This window comes from Sinohyriopsis cumingii, chromosome 4 (genome assembly GCF_028554795.1).
Source record: "Sinohyriopsis cumingii isolate HCF-2022 chromosome 4, ASM2855479v2, whole genome shotgun sequence".
NCBI classification, from domain to species: domain Eukaryota; kingdom Metazoa; phylum Mollusca; class Bivalvia; order Unionida; family Unionidae; genus Sinohyriopsis; species Sinohyriopsis cumingii.
Genome location: NC_142964.1, coordinates 44,489,156 through 44,508,892, shown reverse-complemented (window position 1 = coordinate 44,508,892; position 19,737 = coordinate 44,489,156). Strand labels below are relative to the sequence as shown.

Sequence of the window (19,737 nt, the reverse complement as noted above, 5' to 3'; positions counted from 1 at the left end):
TACATCCTTCATTGGTGTCCTATGAACTTTTCATCACAGATCATGTGTCATATTCCATCTCAACATATTAGTTGCTAAGTCTCCATCTTTGTTTGCTGTGATGGGAAACCTCTAAATGATAAATAGAATCCAGCTAATGCATTACATTCAAGCAAACCGAGCAACTTTGTCACCCCCAACAGTAAAACAATTTAAGTGCAACAGCATAACAACTTAAAAAGTGCTTGCATTCAATGCTTGACAAACATGCCCCAGCAAACAAGTGCAGAGTATCCATTCAGAAGTGTTCTCCATTGTACAGTATTGACAGGGACCAGCTTCGCAGTGCTAAAAGAGAACAACTTAAGACTGAGAGGCTTTGGCTTTCATCTGGTCTTACTGTTCATAAGCACATCTATGAAACCACTAAAAATAATGTCACATAGTTCATTGAACGAAATTAACCTACTTCGGTATTAAGTATATGTTAAGACATTACCTAATTATGTGGGTTATGTTGGTATGTCATGGTAATTACTATTATTCAGTGATATATAATCATGGATTATGTCTTATTAATTAGATGTTAAGACATTACCTAATCATGTGGGTTATGATGGTATGTCATGGTAATTACTATTATTCAGTGATATATAATCTGAATTAGGAAACAGATTTTTAAAAATAATATCTTCTAATAGTTAACCACACACAGTCATATGTTGTTGCGTAACTAAACCCATAGATGTTTAAAACAAAAATTTATTGAATCATGTTTTTATATGTCAATTGTCCCTTCTCTGATATGTCTGTCTCTAAACTGTCCATTCTCCAGAGTGTCCACTCTGTATTGTCTGCCTCCAAATTGTCAGGACACCCTAAGATTGCTGAAAGTTCCGACTGCAAAGACACCTTTGATATTACTAACAAGCCAATGTCAAGAAACATATACCCACCACTTCCAATGACCATTTATCAGGACCAGTTTGCAAATTTCTTCTGTAACAAAGTGCAAAACATCTGAGATCAACTTGACAACACAATTTCAATCATTTTATTATCATCAAGCAGTTGTGATACAGAATTTAAAAGGCAACCTTAAACAGTATTGTCTCTATGGATTTCTTACATACAACGCTAATGAAGAGAATCCCAACGTCATTTGAAGCTGATCTGATTCTGAGATCAATGCTGCTTGAGTACTTAGATTCAATATTGCCATTAGTAACCAATGTTGTTAATACTTCTCTCTAATCCTTAGAATTTCTATCATTTTTTAAAACTGCCATTTAAAGCCTATTTGGAAGAAACCAATGCTTAACCTTAATGATTTAAAAAAAACTACTGCCCTGTTTCTAAAAGTTTGTTATTGTCAAAAAAAGTCAGAAAATAATTGTTCTGTCCCAACTTTTATCCAATCTTAATTTAAATAGTTTTTTTTATATCAATTTAGTCTACATTACCAGCATCTTCTGCCTTGTTGCTGACAGTAAAACACATTTTTGTCATATATTACCAATACTTTATGCAGCTTTGAACTAACTTTTTATTACAGACGTTTTACAGACATACTGTGATAGGTCATATTTATCTGTCCACATATCCTGCCATCAATATCACCAAGTACCACTCTGAACCTGAACTCAATCCTGAGATACAATTTCTTAGGAGGAAATGTCAATGTCAACATAAGTTTCAGCTCCTGGGTACAGCCCTCCCCCAGGGTGAAAGGGCATGGGGGTAGGGGATACATATTTCATAATTATGCTCTATATTTTGTAAAACTTGACACATACCCTTCCAGTTTCCTGTGAGTGCCATCTGTCTGTTAATGACAATATCAATTTCTGTCGCACCCTGTTTGACAGCATATCGAATTTCTTCAAGTCTTGTTTCTAGAGGATACTGACCAGATGGAAACCCTGTTGCCACTGTTCAAAGAATCAGGGAAGACATTTCAAGAAAAGAACAAAAAAGAGATAATTTAAAGAATGTTTATTCATCAGATGAACATCTCTGTCTGATTTATCATAACTGACATAATTAAAGGAGTACGATTTCAGGATGCTTAATCTGGAATCTATTCCAAAATTTCACAAATACAGTGTTCTTAATTGCAAAGACAAAAACCCTACCTTTGATTTTCACTTTCTATGATACAGAAACTTGGTTTGAATCATAATGTTATAAGCACCTTGTGTTACAGCAATATTCTCAAAAGGGAAATAACTCTTACAGCATTTCCTCTCTCTAATTCCATGCAAGAAACCAACACTAATTCCAGATTTTTTTTATCATACTAGAAACATACCATGCCTTTAATTAGCATTTACATTAACATTGAGAAAGCTATGTTATGATGAGTCCTATTCCAAACTAATTTTAATTTCAGTTTCTACCAGACACCTTGTAAGATACAAGCACATATGCAAACTAACATAAAATGTGCAACAGTGGCTCCTGCTAGTCTCAATTCATGAGCCAAATGAATGTCCCATGAAAGGCTATAATTGTAAATAAACACAAAGAAATGACGGTGGAAAAAATGGTATACAAAAGAAATGAGACAAATGATTTTTAGCACCAAAAAAAGTCAGCAAGCCTCTTGTCTTATTATAAGCAGATCTCAATTTTAATCAGATTATGTCAGCAAGCCTCATCTGGAATTGTACAAATTTTGGGGATGGGGCTTGGATGTTCCAATTGTGCACATAAACCTATCATGTGGTTTGTTGTTTTAACATGAATTTTCAGCACATGATATTATTCTACATGGTGGCCAGTTTATCTGGTGCAGGAATAACCCAGTAACATCCCAGGAAGAACCACCGGCCCACGGGGAGCTTATTGCAAGCTTTTTCACAAGCCCACGCTGGCCCAGCAGATACCTGAAACCACCTGATCAGAGGTGAGATGTCAGTGATCTGTATAGGTGAGCACCTTAGACCTTTCTGCTAAATGGACCCCTCAAAATTATGAATTATTTCAAAAATTTCATATAACTTACCAGATGCTACTGGAATGGGTGATCCATTTGCTGCCTTCAAAGCTCTAACAGCATCTGCAACCCGGCTTGGGTAGACACATACTGCCCCAACCGTAATGCCTGAAATTAGAATAAACAATAGTTAAAAATTTAATGTGTAATTTTGTGAAAAGGTGATAGCAGCCAACTATACCATCATCAGGAGGGCAAGGTAACCAATAATTTTCTAAGCCCTACCACAGACTAATTAGCACTGCAATGTAACTGACCATTGTCAATGTCAATATATATTTCAGAAAACATCAAAGTACCATCATGTCATCTTTCATTTTGATGTTTGGAATACAAACCAGCCAGCCAACTTGTACTATTAAAAGTAAAAACCAAGCCCACCTTCAAACTTGTTGTACTATTAAAGCTAAAACCCAAGCCCACCTTTAACCTTGTTTCATTATTAAAAGTAAACCCCTTGCTGGTCTTCAAATTTGTTGTATGTTAATGACAGAACACAAACCATTCTCCAAACTTGATGTACTATTAAAAGTAAAACCTGAGCCAGAATAAAAAAATTATTGTACTATTAAAGGTAAAACCCAAGCCAGCTTTCAAACTTGTTTTACTACTAAAGGTAAACCCCAAGCCAGTCTTAGAAACTAATACTATTATAGGTAAATCCCAAGCTGACATTCAAAACTGTACTATGAAAGATAAAAGCTAAGCTGACATTCAAATTGTACTATTAAGGTGAAAGCCAAGCTGGCCTTCAAACTTGTACTATTAAAGGTAAAAGCCAAGCTGGCCTTCAAAACTGTACTATTAACGGTAAAAGCCAAGCTGGCCTTCAAAATTGTACTATTAAAGGTAAAAGCCAAGCTGGCCTTCAAACTTGTACTATTAAAGGTAAAAGCCAAGCTGGCCTTCAAAATTGTACTATTAAAGGTAAAAGCCAAACTGGCCTTCAAACTGGTTATCACCATATTAATCCTCATTCAATTCCAAGTTATTTTACCTGAGTTTCCAAAGTTAAATGGCTAATGAGATTATCAAGACATAAGCCAAAACTGAATTATACCACACCGTTTTGGATATACACCAGAACTTTACAACAGCTTAAAATAACTCTCTTTTTCTTCCTGTGATAAAGCATCTGCACATATCGCAAGTGATCATGGTCGAGATTTACATGCCTTTTTATGAGTCTATATTTCTCAGTTTGCACCTTTATTTTTGCATTTACTAAATTTCTGCACAATACATGGATATTAACTAAATGAAACAATTATGTATGCATTAGAATTCTTTATTTTTATAAGTGGCAAACCAATTTCCCTTCACACACAAGTTATACAGAATGCATATTTCACCTGTATCATCAGTGCCTTATAAGCAAGGTCTCTCCTCACATAACCATGTCAAGATCAAGGGTGTGAATGGCTAAAACAAGAAACTGTAACAAAATTTATCCGAGCAGAGTTGTCCAACTACAAACATGTGGGTCATTTTTTTTAGACTGTGCTCATACAAAAAAGTCAATTCTATAATTATAGTATAATTATTACAATATATGTGTTTGGCCCACACACGTTATATTTTTGCTTCCATGCAGCCCATGGTATTGAAGATGTTGGACCACCCTGTATCAGAGTGACTTTCAAGGTATTTTCATCAAGGTTTAAATCAAAGACCAACATTTTTATCTATTTTTGTCAAGTCTGTGGCTGACAAATTCTCAAGGATAGCAAGAAAAAGGTTCTTATTCATTCAAATTTAATATATTCATCATAATAAGACAGTCAGGCACATATCATATTCTGGTCCCCTGCTGCTGGGTTCTCAGCAAGGAAAGGGAAATTACACATTGTAAATTTTTGCATTTTCTATTGGATATTTTTCAAACTAATGAGGATATTTTAATGGAATTTGAGCTAGTTATATATCATAGTTAGACACGCTAGCCATGACCTCACTCTCAAGCTACAGGTCACAACTAGGGAAAATATAAATCAGCAACACTTATCCCTGTACAGGTATAACATTTGAATGATGAAGGTATTTTCATGCAACTTTAGCCTGCCGTATATCTAGACTAAGTAGTGTCTTATATATTCATAGTCATATCCTCTGCCCCAAAGGTCAAGGTTAAACACAAGGGAAGTATGTGGCCTGCTTTCTTCTCCAGGTCGTTAAACTGCTTCATATATTTTTATGAAATTGTACACAGTTCCACACCTTACGATGCAGCTGGCAGGTCTGTAGCTCTAACAGCAAGGTCAGTGGTAGGAAAAATGGTACAAGATGGGCATATTATGTGCTGTGTGGTACTCTTGTTATTTAAAGCCTTGAGATTGTGTCACATCTCACTGTTTTGGTGTCATCTTCAAGATCAAAGCTGCAGACTTTAAGAGGGTTTCTCTACTTGCTTTGCCATCAATCCATGTGACACTAATATGAAATAGTGGGTGCCTTGATTATGTGCAACACAGCCACCTCTGTCACAGAATTTTCATCAATTTCCAAGACCTGGAACTATTGTAATATGGGGTTGAAAATGGATAAAATGGAAGATAATGCTGACATGCAGCTTTTTCTGAAGATTTCTTTCCTAAAATAACTTTCCATTAACTTCAATATGACATATTAATGCTGGTAACAAAAACTCTTCCCATGAAAATATCTGTGAAATAGGCTTAGACTACATAGACTTTTGACTTGACAAAGTTTTAGTTCCCATAACAATCACATAAAAAGTACACTCTGACATCAAAAGAAATAAATATATTAGGTTAAATGTTGAAGGAGTATTTTTTTAAGCAAGTAGTTTTTGACAGCTTCCACAGCAACATTAAAACTCCTTAGCAACCTGGAAGAAAATACATTTTCACATCTCCCACCCCCAAATACATTGGTAACATTTTTATCAAAGTATTGGATGAAATATTTCTAATGTCATAATCTACACAAAAAATGTTTATCTTGGTCCCTATGATAACCACGTGAGAAACATAATTTTCACATCTTGAGAACCACTTCATTTAATGTCAAATTTTCAAGAAATGTTTGATGTGAAATGTTTTGGTGTATGTTGTGTTGTACAGCCTCATTAGCAACCAAGCATCTTGGACATAAGCCAAATGGAAACTTGTTTGATACTGTCTTTTAGAACTAACCTGGCAATTTCAAACTTTAGAAATAAAAGAAATATCTTTTTCACTTTTTTAAACTGCTGTATCTATGGGAAACGAGAAATGGTCTGCTAACGCACCTACCAATTATTTTTGGGGGGGGGGGACCTGGGATTTATTTTCAAACCATAAGTGGGTTTTTTAAACTACAACAGGATAGTTAATACTTCTCAATTAATATAACTGGATATAATATGTTCTTTATCCACAAATTTGATCAAGAGTTTTTAGAAGCTATCTAAAGACTAGAAATGTATAGTTTTGGTGTTAAAATATTTCCTGCCCCAGCACCCACCCACCCCCATCAAATTAATTGGATAATCCTTAAGTTTAATGCAACCAGGAGAAAAATCTCTGATCTATGTTTAACCTGCAGATTACATTTATTATGCTGTTATTTCAATCTAAGCCTAGTGTATCATACTTGGTTCTTTTGAAGAATGTATTTTTTACCACATCATAATTCTCGTTTTTATTTGAGATTAGTGTTGTTATAACTCTATGGTCCTTAACTATTCAACAGAAAAAAACATAAATTAACAAGTTTTGTAAAATTCAATAAATGTTTTACTTCCTTTGAATGCAAAGTGAACACTTAAAAAGAACATACAGTGTAATGTGAATTAAATCCCTAATAGTCCTTAACGTTCTATCACAAGTCCAGAAGTACAGTGTTCTAAATGAATTCCGATTCTGAATGTGCTGATGTGTCAATAAGCTGGAATTTGTTAATGTGCCAAAAGTCTTGATTAATCACAATGACATAATCAAAAATGTCCCTGAATGAATCCACAATAATTCCAAAATAGTCCTAAATCTATGAGCACTTTGTAACTCCAATGAATACAATAAATTAATAAATTAAGTCCTCTCAACTGAACATAACTAAAAGATTGATGCCACTAGACAGATGTTGGGATTAGATATTAGGAATTCTGATGTAAACAACTTTATATACTTCTCCACCTGACCTATTTTGCAATAATCATTTTCTAAAATACTCTGTCATCTTAATGGAATTTTCATAAAAAAGTTCAGGTCTGTTTACTAAGTGTTAGAAAGCTACCTGGGAAATGACCTAGAAAATAGCAGGTAGACCATGTTTTCAGAGGGGATTACCAATGTCCTGAATTCAAACCCAAGTAAACATGTTTACCTCTGAGTAATACTTATCTTAATATATAACCTAAAATCTTAGACAAATATTATTGTATGTAATATGTTGCTAGTAAGGTAGACCTGAACTCATAAATTAAATTATGTACAAAGGTCAATCACACAATAAATTAAATATATAATAACAGGGTCAAGAGTTTCAACCTGTTCAAAACATTTCCATTTATGATATCATGCAATTAAGTTGGCAGTAAATGGGATTTACTTTGTCAATATAATATGTCTGAGGAACCATCTGTGTAACTTATTCATGATAAAATTCCCATGAAGTTCACTTACTAGTTTTAAACTTGCACTATACGAATTTGAGATGAGCATGTGTGTATAGAGGGCTCTTCTTTTCATTATTTACGAAAGAGAGAGATGTTATAAAATAAATTTTCAATTAGTAAAATGTTAAGATAACCCCCAATATCATATTACAGGATGAATTACTTGTTTTATACACTGCTCTAAAAATGCGTTATTTCAAGAAGAGTAGTCTTATGTTGCATGTTTAGGCTCATAAAAACAAAAGAAAGTGAAAACAACCAGCTTTGAAAAATTTAAAAAATAATTTATATCCCTGGAAAAATACTGTAAAAGTGAAAAAAGAAGAACTTACGGTTTAAGAATGAAATCCAAAAATAATCCATGAATTAAATTTTTGAAGTCCTAGTAATGAAATGTTCTAATGTTCTAATATTCTTTTATTATTTCATAATTTAATGTGAAAGCATCTCATGCCATTTATGCCTTCAATCTATTTTGATTTGTTGTATGATCACATTAACATAGTCAAGCTTAGGCGAGGAAAGCCCTACATACGTCAAAGTTTGCCACATTTAAGTGTGATTTTCAGCTTTATTAAATAGAACATGAGCTTAATTTCAAAACATTTCTATGTTTATCGGTGTGGACCCCTTTCTGCCATCCACTTATTATTAAGGTGGATAGCTTTGAGAGGCCACCCATGTTCCTTGTTCCAAACGTTTTTAAAGGTTTTTGTGTGCATATGTTATTCCTACTATAATCTGTTGCTGTGTTTCCTTCCAAACAAATCAAAAACAATTATGAAACAATATTTTATTGAATTTGGAATTAGGGTTCGGTCGTCTGCCCTAATTCTGACATACAAGGCTCATACTTCCCTGGCTGGTTTTGAGCCTTTTCCTTTATTTAGTGATCCTTGCAAGGGATCTATGTGATCTTCAGCCTTTTCCTTTATTTAGTGATCCTTGCCAGGGATCTATGTGATCTTCAGCCTTTTCCTTTATTTAGCGATCCTTGCCAGGTATCTATGTGATCTTCAGCCTTTTCCTTTATTTAGTGATCCTTGCCAGGGATCTATGTGATCTTCAGTCTTAATCAACTGTACAAGAGCTTAGTTTTTAAAAAATTCAACAGTTTAAACAGTCAAAATGAAAGCCAAGTAAACTTTAAAATTTATAGAGCAGAGCCCCTTTAATGTTTACCATGGTCAACCTATGGGTCTGCTACTGGTAGTTGTTATTTATGTCAGGTTTTGAAGTTTATAATGGTCAAACTATGGGTCTGCTACTGGTAGTTGTTATTTATGTCAGGTGTTAATTTTTATAATGGTCAACCTATGGGTCTGCTACTGGTGGTTGTTATTTATGTCAGGTGTTAATTTTTATAATGGTCAACCTATGGGTCTGCTACTGGTAGTTGTTATTTATGTCAGGTTTTGAAGTTTATAATGGTCAACCTATGGGTCTGCTACTGGTAGTTGTTATTTATGTCAGGTGTTAATTTTTATAATGGTCAACCTATGGGTCTGCTACTGGTGGTTGTTATTTATGTCAGGTGTTAATATTTACAATGGGCAACCTATGGGTCTGTTACTGATAGTTGTTATCTGTGTCAGGTCTTAATTTTTACAATGGCAACCTATGGGTCTGTTACTGATAGTTGTTATCTGCATCAGGTGTTAATTTTTACAATGGGCAACCTATGGGTCTGTTACTGATAGTTGTTATCTGTGTCAGATGTTAATCTTTACCACAGATCCAATACCAAACTGGCAGAGTCAATCAAGTATAATAATTTTACCTCCTGTGTCACCAAGTGATTTAGGTCTGGCTAATGCCAGATGATGTATTCACTAAAACAGCACCTTTATTTTCTAGCACTGGTTCCAGTACACAAAGAAAAGGCCCATAGAGGCAACACAGGAAACATACGATCAAATATATTGCTGCAATATTATCATATCTAAAAAGCTTAATTTGGTTTACTGTATGTACAAAATTGCTAACCATGTAGAGGGATGTCATGTTGCCTGCCCGTGATTATGTAAGACAAGAACAAAGGAACTGATTAGAAGCCATGTATATATGTTAGACCCCGTGGCTATAGTGATCCTGTTCGTAATTGTTACGAGAACCCAGCTCGTGGTTAGAATTAATATTGTAATTCACTATTTAGTTACTTCGTAGTAAACTAGTGCACTTATTCATGTGATATTCTAGATTTTGCAACTGTTGAATTGAATAGTAACTTTGGAAAATGGTAGTAGTATGTAAAATTAGTTAATATGGATATTTGAATATTTGTGTACCCTTGTGGAAGTGTAATGTACAGAAATGCATCTGATTGCTGTGCTATTGTTCAGTATAATGAGATTAGGAATATATATATGGATTTGATGCAATTTATTGATTTCTGTATGATAAGTAGTTGATACCATGCTTTTAATATGACGTTGTTTACCATACAAGAGCATATGGGTGATTTCGATGTGCATGAATGCATGACCGAAAAAATGTAATAGCCTTTATCTGATGATTGGCTGTTGGTTTAGTGTGATACGAAATGGCTAAAGAAATATGCTAACGTCCTTGTGTTTTCACATGAAGCTTTTAGAGGGCATACTTCTGGTGTGATTTAGTCCAGAGTCTCTAGGAGACAGATTAGAGACTAGTGGAGAAGTCCATTGTGAATCGAAGGCTAGTCAGAGAGCAGAGTCAAGGAGGAGGAGGAAAAGGAGTCGAGGAGGAGGAATTAGAGAAGAAGCAGTCTAGGAGAAGGAGGTAGGAGGGAAGTCGGATGGAGAGAAGATATAAGAGAGATACACATGAGTAGAAAACAAGGACAGGTGGAAAAGCGATCTCACAATATAAATCTGAAGATGCAATAGGCTATCACTTGGTCGAGAGGAAGAAGAGTGATTGTGAAATTATTATCATTTAAATACTGAATTGTATTAAACTGTTATTCTTTCGAATTTTACCTTTTGTGTTCTTAATAATTTAACTGTTGGCATTGCTGACTGGGGGCTCGGAGCCTTACCTCTCTCTATCAATAATTTCACTCCCTACAAATTCGAGCCCGGGGAGAGACTTCTATGGCAATTTACATAATATATTGGGAGCACCCCTCTCCAGCCTTAGAAATCCCCACAAGGGACATGCACATGATAAATTCATTGTTAGCAGATGTGCATGGCCAGATAGTTTGTCCAGTTGTATGACCAGTTTTCTCATCACTACAAATAGTAACAGTACAAAACTACCACAAGGATTATAATGCCATTTACCAATACTGTAAGAACATGTGTATTCAACGACTGTCAAGATAAGAAGTACTACAAAAAAAATGATCACAAGACAAACACTGTTTGGCATGCACATTGTTAATAGCTTACAAGTAAATTGTTTTCAAGTTGTAAGCCTAAAAAGCAGATCAGAAACAAGATGACATTCAAACCAGTTGTTGCATACCACGTAAATATTTAACATTTTTTTAAACAATGGAGCCTAAATGAAATAACTACATTCTACTTGGAAGTGATCAGAGCATCTGCCTCAGATGTAGGAGGTTGTGGGTTCGAACCCCTGCTGAGTCATACCAAAGGCTTATAAAATGGCACAAAAGCTGCAATTGCTTGGCACTCAACATTAAGAGTTAGTGTTAGGACTGGTCAGCCTGGTCTCAGATGTTGTTGTTCTAGGGTTTAACGCCATTTTTCAGCACAAGATAGGCTATACATGACGGCCAGTATAACTGGTGGAGGAAGAACCCTGGAAAACCCAGGGAAGAACCACCGACCCACGAGAAGCTACTGGAAGGCTTTCCCACATACCCACGCTAGCCAAGCCTTGGACTCGAACCCACGCAGACAGAGGTGAGATGGCAGTGATCCGGAACGGTGAGTGCTTTAAACCACTCGGGGACCCCTGGTCTCAGAATAATATGACTGGGTGGGACATGATGCTACTTGTCTGAAGCATGATGCCCCAGTGATAGACATCATTATAAATGGCAACCCTGGAGACATCATAGTGGTATGACTAAAAAACTGATATAAGCTACATTAAAAATGCAGATTACACACACACACACACACATACGCACACTCTACATGGCCATGGCCACCATTCCTTCACGGATATATGCTGAGTTGCAGTTTTTTCTATCCCTCACATTATGCAGAGCATCATTTGTCTTAGTGCTTAGATATGAATGATATCAAAAGGTAATCATTATTTTATAAGTCATGGTAGATACATTACAATGATAATGATTTATGCCATGCAAATTACAAATGTCTGAACTTCTTTTTCTTTCTTCAAACAAATGATATATATTTGACTTTTAAAAATATCTGCCAATTTACATGATCCATTCATATACAGTTTAAAAGGAACAAAATAATTTTGCAGGCTGTAATGAACTACCCAAAATAACATCAAAAAATAAACAAGAACATTTTATTAAATTAAAAAACAAACTTTCCATAGTGAAAACCAGCAAAACTTACTTATCATAAGCTTAATAGTGGAATCAGAAGAAAAAAAGCTTGCAAACATCTGAAACAGTAATCTGAACTTCAAAAATAATGCAGATTTCATGTAAAATACAACAAGATCTGACAATTCTGACACTAACAGTTGCAAAATGTTACACATACTTGACACATTATAATTGACAGATTGACAAAATTATATTTTTTTAGCGATTTGAAATTGGTTCTTTGATATCAATGTTAGATTTCCTAAGTGCTCCAAGAGCATATATTAACGAGTCATAAACATTAAAATCCTGAATTTAATTAAAGCATAAATTCTTTATCATTTATCAATCATAAACATTAAAATCCTGAATTTAATTAAAGCATACATTTCTTTATAATTTATCAAGTCATAAACACTAAAATCCTGATGCTGATTAAAGCATAAATTTCTTTATCGTTTATCAAATCATAAACATTAAAATCCTGAATTTAATTAAAGAATAAATTTCTTTATAATTTATTGTCATAAACATTAAAATCCTGAATTTAATTAAAGAATAAATTTCTTTATAATTTATTGTCCTAAACATTAAAATCCTGATTTTAATTAAAAAATAAATTTCTTTATAATTTATCAAGTCATAAACACTAAAATCCTGATGTTGATTAAAAACACATAATTTTTAGTATCATTTATTGCACAATGAATTTAATAATTTTATTACACATTTGCTGCAGAAATTTTATTTACTTTCAATGTTCATTTCCACTGAACTGCATCAGAGAATTTCTGACTGTTTTACTAGCAATGAGTTTTACAGCATGATTGTTTCCCACTCTATGCCACTGACTAACTTAATAGGGTTATTGCAATCACCAAAGATGGTTGACCAACTGATCAAATTAATAAATCTGAATTGCCTGTGCTTATGTTGCAGAAAGATTTACTGCAAGTCTTTGTAACAGAGGCAACTAAATAATGTACTAGATTACAGTTTATATTTTGCATGTTATTTTGTAAGCAGATGTCACAAATGGACTGAGGTGAAATAATATAGCCATGTATTAACAAAATCAGGATCTGGAAACTAATTTAAACATGATTAACAAAATTAAAGTACATAACAAAGTTACAGAATTTTAACAATTCAGTTTTCAACAAATATCAAAATGATCACTTTTACAAGGGCAAAATATTGCAAATGTTGTCATAAAAATTTCCTTTCATTACTTATTTCAGACGCAAAAATGTTGCTTACTGCAAATAATTTTTAATTTGATGGAGATTTAAAATCCTCAAACATGTATATTTGTTACATAAAATAATGTCATTGATTCAGGATATATTATCATAAAATCAGACCATCCAGTCACCAAAATAATAATTGGCTTTCAGCACTTGTTAAATGCATTTTATTCCTTTTATGTGGCTGTATGGTCCAATCACATTAAAAAAAAATCTCGTGAAAACACAAGAAAAACAAGTGTTATGTATATTTAATTTAATTGTTTGTTTGGTAGCTTTAAAAAAAAAATTATTTCATTACATGCTATTGTTATGTAACATTGTATGCTGGACTTGTGGACTTGACCTTGTCCAAAACTGAGTTCATTTCTGCTTGACCTGATTGACTTTTCTTCTTTTTTTATTTCATTTTATGTCAACAATGTTTATGAGCTTATTATCAGGATCATTATTAACAGAAGAGGTAAATATGTTAATCTGGGTCAAAGTTTTGGAGTTTCCAATGTGAATTTTACAGGTTATGGTTTTGATTTTGTAAACATTAGGCTCATTCTATATAGAAGGTTATTTTCCAATTAGATAACGTTTTTTTTTTTTAGAAAATGCTAATTGTGACTTGAGGTCAAGTAGAGAGCTATATAATCTTGTAATTGTGCGGACTTGTTCGTTTGTGCTTTAACAGCTAGTATTTTCAAGTTGTATTATGTTGTGACCATTGTTTCGCCTGAATTTTTTTTCTTTGTCAAATTATTGAACTCAAGTGATTATTTTCTCTAGAAATACAAAAGTGCTTCTATAAAATTCTTGGATAAAGACATTCATTGGAATTTATAGTATATTCAAACATGGAATTATATTACTGGGATTCAGCAAAAGACTGTTTATACATCAGCACTCCATAAGTTGTAACAGATACATCATTGCCTTCAGTTTTGGATCTCTTTGGGACTTGTACTGAGTTTTATTCAGGATTTTCGATTATTAGGACATGTGTTGGTAATTCTTGGATTATTTTGCCACTTAATTTGCAATACCATAAGTTCTTTTTTCTCATTTTCACTTTGTATTCTAGGGAAAAAAATTATTTGTTAAATTTTGCAAAGCTTGTTGTCTTTCACTCTTTTCTGTTACCATGTTTATTTTAAAAGCATAGACTTGTAAAAGAAAATTGGGCGCTCATCCATGGGATACAAATATTGCTAAAATATTTCAGAAAACTTTGTTTTTGAAATTTAAATTCCCCTTGTTTCTGAATTTTTAAAATCTCAAGTATTATTTCACATTTTAGAAATCTTTAGTCAAATGAGCAAGCTTTTTACAATGTCATCAAAAGTGGAAATCTTTATTTCAAGTCCTACCCAGGAGCAGTTAGACTTCTTGACAAAAGATAAATTGCTTCAACTGGCCAGAAAATATGATGTTTTGTGGCAAAAGCTTCTTCAACAGAGCAAGAAATAAAAACTATTTTGGTCCAATATTTTTTCGTGGAAAAGAATATTTTGGATAAAGGTGATTTGGATTTGATTAGTAGGTCTGTATCAGACTCTAAAAAAAAAAAGTAAAGGAACTAAAATTAATATGCAAGATGGAATTAGAGTTAATAAAGCTTGAGCTTCAGGAAGAGAAAGAAGAGAAACAAATTTAATTAGATCAAGGGGAAAGAGTTAAATGTAACTTATTATTTAGAGGAGAAGAAAAATTCAATTAGATCAAGAGGAAAGAGAGAGAAGAAAATGCAATTGGAGAAAGAGGAGAGAGAGACAAATGCAGTTACAGAAAGAAGAAAAGTAACTGCTATTGGAGAAAGAGGATAGAGAGAAACAAATGTAATTGCAGAGAGACAAGTGCAAATTCAAAAAGAAAAGGAACAAAGACAGTCTCAATTTAGATTAAAAGAACTGGAGCTGGCAAAGTGACAAGCACATCACTTTACACATAAATTCAAGTTTTGATGTTACTAAGAATATTAGGTTAGTGCCCCCTTTTAGAGAAAAAGAAGTACGGTAGAAAAATATTTGCCTCAGTTTGAAAAAATTGCTGAAAATTCAAAATGGCCAAGAGAGCATTGGACTCTATTATTACAAAGTGCACCTCTTGGAAAAGCCAGAGGCATCTATGCTTCCCTGTCACTACAGCAAAGTGCTGACTATGATCTGGTTAAGGAATCCATCTTAAAGGGTTATGAGTTAGTGCCTGAGGCTTACAGATGAAAAGTCAGAAACTATCAAAAAGAAGGTGGACAAACTCACATCAAATTTGCAAAAGAATAAGAACAGTTATATGATAGGTGGTGCTTAACCAAGAAAGTTGATCAAAATTTCGAACATCTAAGACAACTCATATTACTTTAAGAGTTTAAGAATTGCATCCATAGTGATGTTAAGACATATCTTGATGAGCATATTGTTGAAACTTTAGAAAACACTGCTGACGAGTATATCTTAGCTGATAACATTTCTTTTTTAAGTAAGTCTTCCACTCAGCAGTCTTCTGGTAAAAAAATTATTTCAGCCTAATACGAGCCCTTCTAAATCTCAATCTGGCACAACGTTTAGAAATCATATTTTGGATAAGACTGATTAAAAGTCATTATCTCTTCCTTCGTGTACCTATTGCCAAGAAGAAAGGACACGTTATTTCTGATTACTACAAATTGAAATATAAGCATCAGAATCAAGACAGACCTATTCCAAATGCTCTTATTTCTAAGAGGTCATGGTCATGTACTGAAATACATTTGCTGGATCTAATAAACCCCAGTCTGATTTTATTACGGATAATTATGAACCATTTGTATCGAAGGGTTCTATATCACTCGTGGGTGAATCGGCCAATCCTATCCCATTAATATTGTAAGGGACAAAGGAGCTTCTCAGAATCTTTTATTATCAAGTACTTTGCTTTTTATCTGAGAAGTCTTCTTCTGATGAGTATTCTTATTCTGGGAGCAAAGTGTGGCTTTGTTAATGTTCCTCTCTACTGTGTAAATTTGTCATCAGATTTAGTCTCAGGACTCGTGACAGTCAGAACAGTGTTTTCTTTACCCATTGAGGGTGTTCATGTATTACTAGGCAATGACCTAGCTGGAGATATGGATATGATTAATCTACTTGTAACTAACAAGCCTTGTTTGGATCAGAAAGTCGATCCTATTGAAAAAGAATTCTGTGATTTATACTCATCTAGTGCAGTTACTAGAGCTATGGCAAAGAAAGCTCTTGAGAATGATGTTGATCAGGAAATATTTCCTTTAGCTAACACATGTATTGGTCAGGCTTTTGATGAGGTCACTTTCACTCTTTGTTTGGATCAGTCAAAGATTATTGATCACAGTGATCCGCTTTCAATTACTCATTCTCTTTATTCTAATCCGGGTGACAAATGACAATACCTTGTCATCGAACAGGAAAAAGATCCTAAGATCTCCTTTTTATGTTTCTATGAGAAGATGGAGACTACCTTAAGTACTGCTGGTAACAAGTGGTCAGTGAACTATCAAACTGTAGTTCCAAAATCGTACAGACAGGAAATTCTTAGTCTGGCCCATGAAACTCCTTTGGGTGGTCATTTAGGGATTAATAAGCCTTATCACAAGATCCTGACTCATTTCTATTGGCCAAAAGTTTAAAGTGATGTTTGTAAATACTGCAGATCTTGTCACACTTGTCAAATGGAAAACCTAATCAGAAGATACCCAAGGCTCATCTGCAACCTATTCCTGCATCTGACGAACCATTGAGCAGAATAATATAGATTGTGTCGGTCCCTTACCTAAGACCAAGTCGGGTAACCAATACTTGTTGACCATAATGTGTGAATCAACAAGATTCCCATAGGCAATTCCTTTGAGGAATATTAGAACTAAAAGAATAGAAAAGCTTTGATAAAGTTTATTACTCAATTTGGCTTTCCCAAATCTGTCCAATGTATTCAAGGGTCAAATTTTATGTCTGAAATTTTTCAGCCATTTATGCTTGAATTTGGCATCCAGTAATTAAGTCAAAAGTGAAATTATGGTTCGAAAGAACTACAATGGAAAGGACTTTTGAGTCTGGTGATGGAGGTCTGTCTCTCTTGCTCATATGGGATAATATAAATTATGATACAAGTTATGTGGAAACAAAACGGAACATGAGGCTGGATGAACAGATAGATGGATATAAGAAACGAAATTGCTCTGCCTTATGTGAATATGGAAACCTGATTTCTGCCTATTTTTACCATTAAAATTCAGCACCAAATATCATCTTCCCATACATGTGATTCTACCAGTGGTAAGTCAAAACTATACTATTTTAAAGGCCAGCTACCAAACATACGATTTTATAACTGAAATCTACCACTTTTGAAAATTACAAGAACTTTTCTATATATTTAATTAAAAAACATATTTCGATATGTTCTATCAGCACTATATAGAAAACAGCAAGAACAAGTCTACTTGGGACCAGAAATATTCTACCAGTACAAACGGCAGTGAGATAGTGCATGGCAGATCACATATTCAAGAACAGCTGAGATGTGTACACAATAAGCTGTTGCAGGATGTCTTTTGAGAAATTATTAGTAATGAAGGAATAAAAGGTGGTCCTGTTGTCTTCTGAGCCCCTGATGAAAATCGACCTACCAAGCCAAAAGGGAGATGAGATGTTGAGACCAACCATAACAAATTATTTCAGCAGACACACTACAGTGAGTACTTTCATTTTGTGTCAGGTCTAATTTGTTACTGTATTGTTCAAAATGTTTTAGCAAAAATATTTAAGGGCACCTCTTGCAACTTGTGTTCAGTTCATAGCAAAATACCAAAATGTGTTTTACCCCAATGCAAAGAAACCAATGGCCAAGAAATATTGCAAGTTCGATAGAGCATGGATATCAGAGTTTTATGCATGTGCAGGGGAGTAGCAAAGGTTCTGAATTTGCACTGTATGTTTTAAAGTTTGAAAAGTATGCTTCTTCTGCATTTCATATTCATAAATTAAGTTCCATCCCTTGATAAAATAGATCAGTAAACACTATAAGAAATTAATGTTAAAATTGGGATAAACTATTCATAAAAGCATAAATACATGTATATTTCAATGTTTTTTTAAAGTCTATATCAATAATTATAGTAGTGAAACCTGCCAACAAAGTTCTGGTTCTGAGCCATGAAGTAAGAGAAGTCCCAAGGATGAGATCAGGAATACATCTCAAGTCCAACTCACAAGAGCAGTCAACAACCTATAAACCCAGCAATAGGAAACTGAAGCTAGAAATTCACTACAGACCGAGCATAGCTGTCCTGTCATTACAACATTCTAATGTTAAATGATATAGATTATCCATTCCTCATAAAACAAAGTGATTCCTGGGGAAATCTGGACCAGAAAACTACTAGCAGCTTGTTAAGAGTGAAGCTTAAAAATCAGAGTGAATGTCACCAGGACAGTTATAATGTGAAGAAAACAAATTATTCAAGTGGATGCTACTAAAAAACCATTGCTTTGAACTATAATAAAAAGCATCTTTCTTTTTTATTAATTGACTATATACTGACTCGCATTAGTTATTATTATTGTAACATCTGAATCTAAATCAAATTTATCTTCAAAACTTGCAATTATATTATACTATCTATCAACATAATACACAAAAAATAATGCTCTTATTTTGTTTCAATTTCCTTCAAAATGTAAAATGTATGCCAATAAAACACATAATGATTTAGAAGCCAATCTACTGATCAAAACTTTTAATTTTACTGGTTTGAGATCCTGGTGTCTGTCACACGTATGTCTACCTTTCTTAAATGGTACTGAGTCTAGGTAACATTGGAAACAATCATGGTTGAGACAGGCAATTGTGATATGTGCACAGACTGACACTAAACAGGTGCATGAGAAGACATGACATTAAGATTCACAATTTATGCATGAAACTGAATACGCTGAAACACCGAAGATACCAAGTTATTTAAAACAAAAAAATCTGAGTAAAGCTGCATTATCCCTGGGCTTTCCTCACTATCCCCGACCCAAACTCTATTACCTCAATAAACATATGTGCATTAATGTCGACCACAAGTCCTACAACCTGGGATGGTTCCAATCTGTGCACCCCCACCAAGCATATCCCATCGTCTAAGGACTCTGCCTTGAATGGTTCATAAGTAGTTGCATATTCTGAGGGATTACTATATTACCAATTCTCGCAACTCTCCCACATCATCAACTATACTGTTTCCTCCTGCTCCTATCCTAAATAAATATGATTTCAATCATTCTTGATCAACTTACCTGCATCTTCCATTTTCATGGCTTTAAGTAGGTCTTCCCTGACGGGATTCTTGGCTTTAAAGCAGAGACGACTGACATTCGATTCTGTATCATCTCCAGACAAAGTAGTCAGGTCAATACAGGCAACCGCTCTTAATAACCAGGCAGCCTAT

The 19,737-nt window shown here is 34.0% G+C and overlaps 1 protein-coding gene across 1 annotated transcript in view; it reads right to left on the bottom strand.

Annotated features, from left to right (window-relative positions):
* Window positions 1-19,737, bottom strand: part of LOC149801070 (deoxyribose-phosphate aldolase-like) — a 49,001-nt gene that overhangs the window by 22,160 nt on the left and 7,104 nt on the right. The window contains exons 3-5 of the mRNA XM_089955103.1: window positions 19,586-19,733; window positions 2,987-3,085; window positions 1,776-1,910 (exon numbers count right to left, since the gene is read on the bottom strand). Coding sequence (XP_089811229.1) covers window positions 1,776-1,910; window positions 2,987-3,085; window positions 19,586-19,733 — 382 coding nt within the window. The remainder of the gene's footprint in view (window positions 1-1,775; window positions 1,911-2,986; window positions 3,086-19,585; window positions 19,734-19,737) is intronic.